Here is a 12,202-nt window from a genome sequence, read left to right on the forward strand (position 1 = left end):
AAAAAATGCACAAAGACAGCAACAACAAGGATAATGTCAAATAAATCGAATTTATCAGATTTGAAACATTGTGCGGGGTTGTATTGAAGCAGGATAAAACATTGTACAACACATTACAGCAATAACAGTTCATAAACTGGACAGCATTGGGACAAAATGAACAAAAATCAGTCTTAACATCAAGGACAGATGCAAGTTTTCTATAGAAATACCCTTTAAACAATTGCAAATCCTTAAATACAAATGGACATTAAAATAAGTGAAATATATTTTGTCACAAGCTGCGCAGCGAAACACCTAAGACACAGGTGAGACATTTTTACAAAACACACAGACATTTTTTTTCTGATCTACCAGCAGCATGTTGGGAGTTTGCACAGGAACATGGAGTGAATTTACACATTTTTTCTGGCACTTCAAAGCAGATACAATAGGTACAATAACACCCTGAGGTTAATGGTTGCTCTGTAGCCATCTATAAAAACTCTACTAGAGTTACTGAAAAGGCAAGCAAGTTATCAGCTGGTTAACTGACAGCTGGATTACCTTAAGAAACAAGATGAACATGTGATAAATCTATTCTAAAACATCAGGGTGGATAGAATAATAAATAAAAAGTCTTATTTGTTATTTTGTTGTGCACAGTGTTAAATAAATTCACTATCATCACAACAAACTACTTTAATCATCAACTATTGGGGCTCTTTAAACTAAAGGTGCATAAGGAGTTTATTATAGTAAATTTAATTTGTATATTTGCACATATTGCACTATGTTTTGTAGATAATAATGGCTTTGTATAGTTGAAACACAACTTCTGCTGTCTCTTTTATAGAAGTTTTGTTTGTGAATGGAGTTATATATATCAGACCTAAAGGAGTGCCAATACAAAATAAAATCTAAGGAAAAGAAACAGGAGGCAACAATGTGCTGAAAGGCGCATTTAAGGGTTAGCTGGTAGCACGTTTGGTTCAATAACTCTACATATAAAATATAACACATTTTCCCATGTAAATCTGCATAAACTTCTGTCTAAATGTCTACAAAAATACTAAATTTTCCCCTTCAGTCAGGTTGGTTTCCCTTCTTATTTTTTTTACCCTCTCTTATTTCGGGATGCCTTTTACTGGCTGTTTAGAAGATAGCCATAATGTAATAAAAGGCAATAAAGAAATCAATATGCGATGCTGAGTAGCTTCAAACACTAAACATTATGACATGTTTGCAACAGCTCCAAATTATTGTTTCAACTGCACTGAAACTTGTATTAAATCTGTATTTCAGCCAAAATAGAAGAGCAAACAAAAATTCCTACAAGACCAAAAAATATATAATTTGATGAACATATACATTTGTCCCATTTAAGTTAGAAAATATTTATGTCAATTTATTGATTCTAGTCACTGGTTCCTACATTTTTCCTATGATTATGGTTTAATATATAATCTATATTTTCAGCTGTAGTTTCTTGACATTTATGATCAATACAAAAATAAATGATGAAAAGTTTAGGAGTTCTCACACCAAAATGTGTTTTCTCAATGACTTTTCCCAGCATCAGTTGGCTATCCACTTTTGTTACATTTAAAAACTAGAATAGAACAAAAAACATATTACAATGAAAAAAGAGCTACCTCAAATATGTTACTTTTTTGTCTTTAATTTTATCAGCCTCAAATGTTTCTAAACCAAATGAAGTAAAGAATAAGAACTGCAAATGATTTTTGCCCTAAAATTGTTCAGAAAAAATGGATATTATTTTAAACAAATGGTGAAAAAAACATAATTTGAGAGTGAGGCTCAACAAGAGTTTGCTTTACTTCTACTCAGTCTTTGGTTTAAAGCTGACGCCCGGCCAGTCGTACATGTCCGGCAGGAAGGAGTCGTAGCTGGTGTTCCACACAGTAGAGCGAATGAAACCGTTTTTGTCCATGGGCTCAGGGTAGCGGAACGCCATGCCTTTAGTGTAGACGTACTCCATCACCTGAAGAGGAAGAGAAAATCCAGATCTGACTTGAAAAAAAAACAAAAGACGCAAAAACTGGCTTTGTAGTGATACCTCAAAATCCATATAAATATCCTATTTCTTTAAGTAATCTTACCTTTAGCTGTTGTTATTTTGGTCAGTGTGCATGCCAGCATAATAATCAAAATCCTTTATTAGGATGTTCTGTGAATATTTGCTTTACTTCCAAATGTTTTTAAACCCAAACCAACCTTTTTTTCAGGAAATGATTTGATGGTAATTACAAGTTCAAACCTCAAAGGTGTCAGCTTTAAAAAAGCTGCTAAAGGAAATTCTTTTATTGCTTCTTTTAGCAGAAAAATAGACTAAAGGGACTTTTTTTAAATCACAATTCCAAACATTTTATTTAAGTGGAATAAAGCTAAAACACATGAAACATCTGAACACCTTCAACTTTTACAGTATTTTCTCCTGTTAACAATATACAGTTATTAAAAAGGGACAAAATAAAACAAAGAAAGAACAAATATACATTTACAAAAAGAAAACTAGTTTCTTTCTCCTCTCTACTATTATTTAAACTATTTAGACTTCTTTCAAAATAAAATGTTTTTATTCAGAAAATCCATTAATACGCTACTTTTATTGTACAATTTGTTTTTTACATTAAAGCTCTTAATTATCATCTTAGTTTTTGAGGTTCCTAACAGAACTTCATAACAATCATATTTAGAATTTAAATACTTCTGAAGACTTAAAAGGATTGAATGCTTTACACATACAGTGCCATGTAAACAAACTGATGTTTTCCAAAATGAACAAGAATTTATATAAATCTTCAAGTCTTACCTTGATAGCGATCTGGACAGAGACCTCTCTGATGTTGGAGAGAGGAGGATAGAGTCGGCCTTCTGCGAGCTCTTTATCAGTCAGCTGTTCTGCAAGAGCCTGCAAAGGTATAGAAATATGTCAAGACTATTTAAAGCTTTTGCAATCAGACTTCATGGATTAAAACTACTTGCTTTACGCACTTGACATTTAATTTAAAAACACATAACTGGTAAAAAAAAAAAAAAAAACATATCTGATCCCAATAAACTCAATGATTTTGTATGTTTTAGTTCGATGCAACAAGGAGGGAAATTCATTGATCAACATTTAAAACTTTTTTATCAAATATATATTTAATGCTAGACTTTAATACAATGGGATTGAAAAAAATGAAAAGCTTATAGAGAGTTCACAGAGGATGCATAGAAAATATAATCTACATTCTTCTGTGCTTTTATTTTGAAACTTTGGTTTCAAACCTTAGCAGCCTCCAGGAATACAGTGTCACTGATGTGCCTCACTCCACTCAGGATCACAGCCAAGGCTACACCTGAAATCCAAAATTTCAGCATTTTACACCTTTATTTTTGTTTTGTTTCTTCCAATCCTTTAATTCACATACAGTTTTATGTTAAACTTTGTCATGCATTTTACAAAGGATCAGTATCCTTTTACCTGGGAAGATGTAAGCATTGTTTCCTTGCCCCGGGGTGAAGACTTGTCCGTTACTCAGAGTAACTGGACCGAATGGACTTCCACTGGCAAACAGGCATCTCCCCTGTGAGGGGCGGGAGCACAGAGTTGAGTATTGATACGTCTGTAGGTTTGATGTTTGGTTTAAATGTTTAAAACAGAGTGGAAAATTCAAGGAAAATGTACTTCAGTTAAAGTGTAGGCATCCTCAGCTGTGCACTCGGCTTTGTTTGTTGGGTTACTCAAGGCGAAGATGATTGGTCGTTCATTGAACGTTCCCATAACTTTAATAACATCATGGGTAAACAGGCGTCCAGCTCCTGCCACACCTATGATTTAAAAAGAAATATTAAAACAACTTTAAAATCAAATGTGACATTTGAATAATTACATTTAAAATAATCATTACCAATAATGGCTGTGGGTTTGATGGTGTTGACAGCATCCAGGAAGCTGTGCACGTCCCCTGGACTGTCATGGACAAAAGCCTCCTGGTTAATATCCGTTTTCTGAAATCTGTCCTGAAGTTAGAAAAATAAAATCACAGGCAAATTACGTTCAGTTAGCAGAAAGACGATGCAAAAAAATAAAAAATTAAAATGTGTCACCAAAGCTAACCTTAACCAGTAAACCGTGGGCGTCGTACATCCAGATCTTTTCCCTGGCGTCTGCCTGCGTCATCCCAGCCTCCATCATGGCCATCACAATCAGATTGGCAATGCCAAGAGCAGCCTACAACCGTTTAGACAGTTTACAATCATTTTTATTTCTATGAAAACAGAAAATTTGACTTTTTTTTAAGTTAAAGTCACAGAAGTTGTTACACAGTTTACACATTTGTTCACCTCCAGATGTGAACTACAGTTGGAGCTGTACTCTGGGGCCTTTTAGTGGTTTAATCCCAACATTTATTTACATTTTTAATGTATTTTCTCATTTTGTTTATACAGAGTCTCAAGCAGGCATTCATAAATAGTATGAATCGCAAGACAGACACAAACATTTGGACACGTTGTTTGCATTTTTTTTTAACAGTAAACAAACTTAACCGGTAGGGGGCAGCAGAGCACAGAAAGATACAGAGTTTTTAACTTAGCCAGAAAAATGTCCAATTTTAGGAAATACATATTCTAAGAAACACAAATTGATCTTGTTTTTACACCTACACTGGAGCTTACCTCTCCAGCTCCCAGGAAAAGCAGTTTGTGTTCTGTGATTGGTTTGCCGACCGCTCTTTGAGCTGCTAACAGACCAGCCAGGGCTACAGATGCAGTGCCTGGAAACAACAGAAATGCGTTCAGACCAGCATGAAGACATCAAAAAATGTCCTGAAAGTCCTCATGATGAACTACAGATCGGAACAGCTGCAGCTTTATGTCTGCAGAAAAAACTCACAATGCACGTTTTAGTTTTAACCAATGAAATAACACTAAAAACAGTTTATGATCATTTCAGTGATTTACCAGCTTTTCATTTGAAATGATGAAGTTGCAATGAAATGGTAAGTTAAAGATTTGTTTATGTATTACATTAAAAGGTTGGGTAAAGATAGATAAAGTTATTTAGAAACTTTCAATCAAAGGCTAATCTGTCTGTTTGGTGCAAACCTTGGATGTCATCGTTGAAGGTGCAGTATTTCTCCCTGTACTTCCTGAGGAATCGGAATGCGTTGTGGTTCCCAAAGTCTTCAAACTGGATCAGTGTGTCCTGGCCGTACTTGTCCACCACAGCTTCCATGAACTCATCAATCAGGTCGTCGTAAGCTTGAGACCGGTCTCGCTTTTGATACAAGCCCATGTAAAAAGGATCCTTAAGGAGAGTCTGAAAGGAGGACATGGCTAAAATTAAATACTTCCTTTTTTTTTCATCTGAGGGAAAAGGGAGACCAGGGAAAGCTGTCACACTGTTACTCTCCATGTTACTAAAGATGTCATAATGCCACTAAATACATTTTGCACGCATTAAACTTTGTTCTTTCGTAATACACGCGTGATATACATATGATATTTATAAGTGTTTCTGGTGTTTGTAATTCAACAAAGTGCACAGAAGTCTATCAAGAGATTCAGCCAACAAATTTATTTTTGAGCTGTTCAAGATTTTTGGTTGGTTGAAAATTACACAATGTTTATTTCACATAGTTTATATTCAGTTATTACGTAATTCTTGTGCAATTGTGTGTGATTTTTTCTAGATGTATTTGCAAATTTGTGGCTTTCCACGAAGACTCTATGTATTTCTAATGGACTTTTTATGCATGTACCACCAATTTAGAACTTTTATACCACATAAATGACGAACAAGTCTCATTAAAGTTACGTAATTGACACACGAATAACTAAAGAATTGCATCTAAACAGTCCAATAATCACGTATAATGAGACAAGTGCATTAATTACTAATTATCAACAATGTGACAGCTTACCACGCACTCCCCCAAAATCCCATACAGAGAAAACAGACTACACATCTGCAGCCATCCTACCTCATTGTTGGTGCCGACGTCAATCACCACCGGCAGACATTTCTCAGGTCTGATGCCAGCGCAGGCCGTATACAGGCAGAGTTTACCCACAGGAATGCCCATTCCATAAACACCAAGGTCCCCCAATCCTAAAATGCGCTCTCCGTCAGTTACCACTACAGCCTAGAAACAAAACAAGATGGAAAATGAATGAACTGCAGAAACAAAGCAGCTGGAAAATCCCATTTTCACTGTACACAATCTTTATTAACCTTTTAGCTATTTTGGAGTACAACATCTAGAACTAACAATAACTTATCGTTACGAAAAATATAAAAATTATTAGTAAAAATGTTATCTCAGATGGTTTTATAGAAAAATATTTGCCTGTTAAGGATAACCACAAAAAAAGGTCTTTGAGAACTTACAGATACATTCGTTTCCGGCCAGTTGTCCAGGATAGAGCGGACATGTCCTCTGTCCAAAATGGAGATGAACAAGCCTCTGATGTGGGAAACAAGATCACATTTAAGTAATGTCAAAAATATTATTAGCAGTTAAGTGGAACCAACTTCTTTTCCCCTTTTTTAACAAAAAGAGAAAATTATCAAATACCCACCCATAAAAAACAAGCTAAAACTAATTTATGACAGACTATCTTGAGTTTTTGAATCCTATTAAAGCCTTACTTTGGTCTTCTAAAGATGTGTCCGTACTGTGTGCAGGCCAGGCCGACAGTGGGGGTGTAGACAATCGGCATCAACTCCTCTATGTCTTCCATCAAAACCCGGTAGAAGAGCCTCTCATTCCTCTCCTGGATGCCCATCAGATAGATGTATCTGTTTCACGTTACATCAAGGACAAATGGAAAGTAAGAAAGATAACAATGTTCTGTGTGTATTTTATATTAATTTCTAGGATAATATAAATATTTGAGACATTTTTAGAAAACAAAAAGAAACATTAGGGGACAAACGTCCATACTTTTCTAAAGGATCAGTCATTTTCTTGAGATTTCTCTGAAAGCGCAGCGTCTGAATGTCCTGAGTCTCTACTTTAGGAGGAAGTAAACCATGAATGCCTAAGATCTGTCGCTCCTGAAGAGTGAAAGCCATGCCCTGTGTGACAGAACACAAAAATGAGAGTTAGTTATACAAAAACCAACAAGGAAAAATGGTCCATAAACGTTTTAAACATGTTTTGAAACTTTGGATTTTTCCAAGGCTCCAGGCTCGAGCCATGAAAAAAACCCAGCGTTGTCTACTTCCTGCCTCTGGGTAAGATGTGGTGAGATATTCTATAGATGGTAAAACAAAATGGGGAGTAACTTAAAGCAACCAATGGGGACTATTGTGTGATCAAACCCAGATTTAAGACAAAAAAAGGGGGAAGTGAGAGAAGCTTTCTGTTCTTGCAGCGTCTGAGAACATGTGTGCACATGCTGAGCTACAGACTTCTGCAGGCAAAACGCAGACGGGACATGTGAGAGTGGTCAAGCCAGAGCCTGGGAGGGGTCTAATTACTCTGTTAGAGAAGAATGGCAGGGGCTCCCCTAACAAAAAAAGCTGAGTCATGCTGATGGAGCAATTCACCTCTGTGCAGCTCCACCATTTCATCAGGATCCAATAGCATCACTACTTCAAATGAGTTTGAGATCATAGCCAATTTTATTTTTGTCTTTTTTTACTGACCTTTAAATGTACTTATATACAACATGTATATTGTTCAGTAACTCAAAGATGATTTAATTTAACATAAATTAAAAAAAAAGACATCAATACATGATAACTCCTTCAAATTAATTAAAAAAGCTTTTTTTTTTAAATCAGCTTTGGTTATTTCTTCACGTATACAAAGTGAACCATTTTCCATTTCAGTTTTTTATGTTATAGTTTTAAAGTCACTCTTTTATTACAAAGCTAATGGCTTTCATAATCTATTTTTATGCGTGTCTAATTGTCTTGCGGCTCAGCTTTCCGTCATTCTAAACTATTCAGCAGCTCCACTGCAAACCAGGCGTCATATCTTGTGACCATTTGCCATGAAAGCAGGGACTCCCTGTTTAACAGGCCAAACTGGGGTGAGCAGAACCAGCAAAGGTCACTTCACCTCTTGCTGGTGAGGAATCCGGTTACAAATGTCAACGATATTTTGAGTTCTTACAAATGCATAAGAAAAACCTCCACAAGTCAAAGACATTATTTGTGTCAGAATATTTTAAAAACCAGTATTTTATTTAAAAAAAAAATCTTGAAAATTTTCAGCCAAATGTGAAATATATGAAAAGAAAAATATTAGAAAATGTGAAATAATGTTATGTTTAAAGTACTGTAAATTTGAAAAAACATTTTTTAAATTTATTTGAGTGTTTCTTAAAATGATCTCTTTGCCTTTTTTAATACAGATATAGTGACAAGGTAATTTCCCCTGTGTGGGGGTCTATTTTATTCTATTCTATTCATTTATCCAGAAGTCAATATCCTGTTTTCAGTGTTAGAGATATTCTAAAAGCAAAAAGCTACAGCAAGTTGATCAACAAATATTAAAATAATTGCTTAGAGATTCCGAGATGCTCCATTGTTTTTTTCTATCACTTCTTTGTCAATTCAGCTTCAATGTAATTGAAAGGCCACAAAAAAAGTCAGAAAATATCTTTGTATTGTGCATGGCATACCTGCAAAACCAAGTCAAACTTAACACTGGTCTGCCGCTAAAGCTCTGTCTTGACAGTTTTAAAATTCTGAAAACTGTTAATATCATTTAATAAAGTGTTAACCCTCTTTTGACACATTTTAAGCTAATACTGAACACTACAAAAAGTTTTAATAAAAAGTGGCAACAACTCTGAAATCTTGTGGAATTTCCACTTCTGGCTAACGATTCTTAACCAGCATCTCTTGGGAAAACCTTTCAAGATTCACCACTTTTCATCTGTATTGTTACAACTAATAAAGCTAGAGTTTATCGTTTTTTTTGTGTAGCACCTTAAGACAACCTCCCTTGTAAACTGGTGCTTTACAAAGAAGAATTGACAAAAAGCTCCTTCTTAAAATAGTTTTTAAACTTGTTTTTATTTCATTAGTGTCTAGATTTTAATGAGTATCTTTGAATAATACAACTGTGTTTAAAGTAGTTTTTTGTGAGCATATGTCTGCCTTGCAAGACATAGGTACACAAAAATGACCTCAGTTGACCAACTCAAATGATTGTTTACAACAGAAAGTAAAAAAACAAACGTGTTGTTACTGATACTTTGCAAAGTAAATCTATTTAATCAGTGACTTCATTTCTAAATAGTTATTTACTTTAACGAATTATGATAAAATCTTACAAAACTCCGACAAGCTTCCTGTGCAATCACATGAAAATGTTTGTTAGTTCCTCTCTGTGTAAATCTAACGAATATAAGTCAATACCACAAATAATTAACTGACATTTTCTTTAAACCTGGAACATTTGAATTGAACTTTATTTATCTCACAGGGAGAAACTCACTCGTCATGGCAGCTCAAAGAAAAAAGTGATAACACAAATTATAGGTCACCAAATATTAAACAAATAAGTATCCAGATCATCTTACCTTGTTGGTGTGGGGGTTAAGCATGAGGGGCTTGCCTTTTTCTTTGGTGTGTGCCCATCTGCAGGCAGAGACACAGGGCCTGAGGGAGCAGGCCGTCCTCAACCTGGACAACATGGCAACTGCTGTGGAAAGTCCACTGTAGAAAAAAAAAAAACAACTTAGAAATACTAAGTAAAGATAAGATGTCATTCAGGTTAGGTTTTTACTAAATTTAGGGAATATACTGTATGTAGTATAGTGAAATATCATTATTACAATTTTTTTCTTTGACTTATTTCAAAAGCTTTCTCAGTGGTCTTTTAGTTATTATGATGATGCCATTAGCCTCCTGCAGAGCGGCAGGAGTTCATTCGAAATTTGCCTCTGAGATGTGGGCGGGACTGTTGGCGCAGAGCAACCCCACACTCCCTTCCCATCACCCATCTGTTCCACATGTTCTCCTGCTAGCTTACAGCCCCTCACACGCCAAACCTAACATTTCCAGTACAACTAAAATGGCGAGCGATCCAGATGCATAGTTTTGAGCCAGATGCCAACTCAGATGAGGAAAACAAAGACGTACATGGATCTAATTTTCTGTAAGTGGATGCATCAGAATGGAGCAGAGCAGGGAGCTTGTGGTTGTAGTTTCTATGTCACAAATATGATCTTTTCCAAAAGCCATTTTTGGTCTGCTCCTGATTCACAACAATTTGACTAAATACTCAGAAATACAATTTTTGAGCTTAATTTTGCATATATGTGTCCTCCATCATCAGAAAAATGCCACAAGAGCATATCAAAAACATAATTTTCATTGGAGTGGGTCTTTAAGAGCCAAACATGATATATTTTATAACACAATGCTGGCCAATAGTATTTACAAAAAATAGCTTAGTGTATTATTATAAAGACTGAGTAATCTTTTCTATCATTTCAGTTTGATAAAACTTATAGTCAGCTGGGATAAATGGATGAACTATTACAGCTCCTTATCAGCAAGATTCCCACCCACACACCTCCCGCCTAACCATTTTACTGCACTAACAGTGTGGTTGCTTTGTCGGCAGAAAAAACTGTCCGTCTATCTGGACGTGGTTTCCCATCCAAGCAGTTTCACTTGGTTTAAATGACCTCAGATTCATTCCTTCCTGTAATGGAGTTGAACAAGTCAGTCATTTGTTAATCAACATCCTCAGAACACAACATCAACAGAGCAAAGATTTCTGCTTCTTTTCAAACATTTGTTGAACTTTTATGCTAACTAAAAATTATGATAATTTGTAAGTCAATAACTGGATTATAGACTAACTTATTTATGTAATTGATTTATCAAGATATTTATCTAAAATCAAATTTTTATGACTGCATTGATTACTGTCTAGTAAATATTAGCACACACACTTATCTAAATCCTTGCAGTCTTCATGGACAATCTTTCTTTTGAGGATTACAAGTGTTTATTGCAGATGTGGTCTTTAATCTGGATGGGGTCAGACATTATTTAGTGTGACATGCGAGGAGCAAAGCTTTAGGAAATTGTCATAATCCTTGTCCTGTGAGAATGGGGAAGAAGATAAACCACAGAAGTGAAAGACAGGAAGCTAGGATGCTTCTCACAATTTAACTTACATTAGTCAGCAAATGCTGTACTTGTTCTGGATAAATGAGATAAAACAAGCGTATAAGTATCGCTTGTTTTCAGAATTACTACAAACACTCTACACAAGATAGTCCCTTTTCCAGTTGCATTGTTGGACAGGAATAGCATCATCACAGTTCAAGTTATGTCATGCATGTGACCTATAATTCAGATTGCATTATCTTGTTTTGAAAGCAGAAAGAGGCCAGTTACAGAAAGACTCTTTGTGAACTGGTAGTATCCCAAAAACTTCAAATAATTCATAAAATATTCCTAAAAATAAAGAATAAATACTCTAAACACTTTATAATTAGACAGCCAAAAGTATGTCTCTACCAGTCACGCGGAGTACTTGAATACTCTGCATTAAAATGAACGAAACAGGAAGTTCATTAGCCTGACATCTCAATCAATGCCAAAGAAGCTAACAAGTGCTGCAAGCTAACTGTTGCCATCCGCATAGAACGACGCCGGTCCAGCGAACATGTCAGGAAGGAAGCAGCAAGCCTACAGCTTCGACCTGAGCATCTGTTAAAATGACACAGCAGACCAGAGACAAACATGCTTCCCATATTTCAATTTTCGTCGCCGACGTTCCCTTAAATATGCACGTAGTTTTTTTTTCTGCTCACAGACGCCAAGTACTTGCTTGAGACACACTTACCTGTTCTAAAAGAATAAGACTAAAGTCGTTCTTTCTTCAATGTGACAGTTTTCACAACTGCTCAGCACATGTCTTCCGCCTTATTTGTAGTGTAGCTGTTGACGTTTATCTTCAAGAAGTTTCCCCCTGAGGGACGCTCTACTCAGCCAGCTCAGAGGAGAGAGGAGAACGGTGCTGTATCCAATCGCAGAACGGAATGTCCTTCACAGCATACCGTAAAAACACAGACATGCGCAGTAGGAATAATGCGCACATTTAAAGTTGATACGGTAAAACAAAATAGATAGATAGATAGATAGATAGATAGATAGATAGATAGATAGATAGATAGATAGATAGATAGATAGATAGATAGATAGATAGACAGACAGACAGACAGACAG

The 12,202-nt window shown here is 35.6% G+C and overlaps 1 protein-coding gene across 2 annotated transcripts; it reads right to left on the reverse strand.

Moving 5' to 3' along the window:
* Positions 1 to 31: 31 nt before the first annotated feature.
* me2 (malic enzyme 2, NAD(+)-dependent, mitochondrial) lies at positions 32 to 12,019 on the reverse strand. 2 transcript variants are annotated; one of them, XM_024275202.2, is made up of 16 exons: positions 11,820 to 12,019; positions 11,146 to 11,171; positions 9,535 to 9,670; positions 6,939 to 7,072; positions 6,644 to 6,793; positions 6,383 to 6,458; positions 5,976 to 6,137; positions 5,098 to 5,311; positions 4,669 to 4,766; positions 4,109 to 4,222; positions 3,900 to 4,011; positions 3,677 to 3,819; positions 3,473 to 3,575; positions 3,277 to 3,347; positions 2,816 to 2,914; positions 32 to 1,984 (listed from the first exon to the last, which is right to left on the reverse strand). In XM_024275202.2, exons 3-16 carry the CDS (start codon positions 9,646 to 9,648, stop codon positions 1,823 to 1,825), a joined length of 1,752 nt encoding a protein of 583 aa, XP_024130970.1. In that variant the 5' UTR covers positions 9,649 to 9,670; positions 11,146 to 11,171; positions 11,820 to 12,019; the 3' UTR covers positions 32 to 1,822. The 2 variants fall into 2 exon arrangements, with proteins under 2 accessions (XP_024130970.1, XP_024130969.1); XM_024275201.2 differs by lacking the exon at positions 11,146 to 11,171 and having other exon boundaries at positions 11,820 to 12,018.
* Positions 12,020 to 12,202: the final 183 nt, after the last annotated feature.

This window comes from Oryzias melastigma, linkage group LG9 (assembly GCF_002922805.2).
Source record: "Oryzias melastigma strain HK-1 linkage group LG9, ASM292280v2, whole genome shotgun sequence".
NCBI classification, from domain to species: domain Eukaryota; kingdom Metazoa; phylum Chordata; class Actinopteri; order Beloniformes; family Adrianichthyidae; genus Oryzias; species Oryzias melastigma.

Bases quoted from the DNA above. Each gene is read 5' to 3' on its own strand.
- me2 (XM_024275202.2), bottom strand. From the start codon at position 9,648: ATGTTGTCCAGGTTGAGGACGGCCTGCTCCCTCAGGCCCTGTGTCTCT. The intron at 4,767-5,097 runs GTTTGCACCAAA...TGTTGTTTCCAG, and splicing joins CTTCAACGATGACATCCAAG to GCACTGCATCTGTAGCCCTG. The intron at 4,223-4,668 runs GTAAGCTCCAGT...AAACGGTTGTAG, and splicing joins TTTTCCTGGGAGCTGGAGAG to GCTGCTCTTGGCATTGCCAA.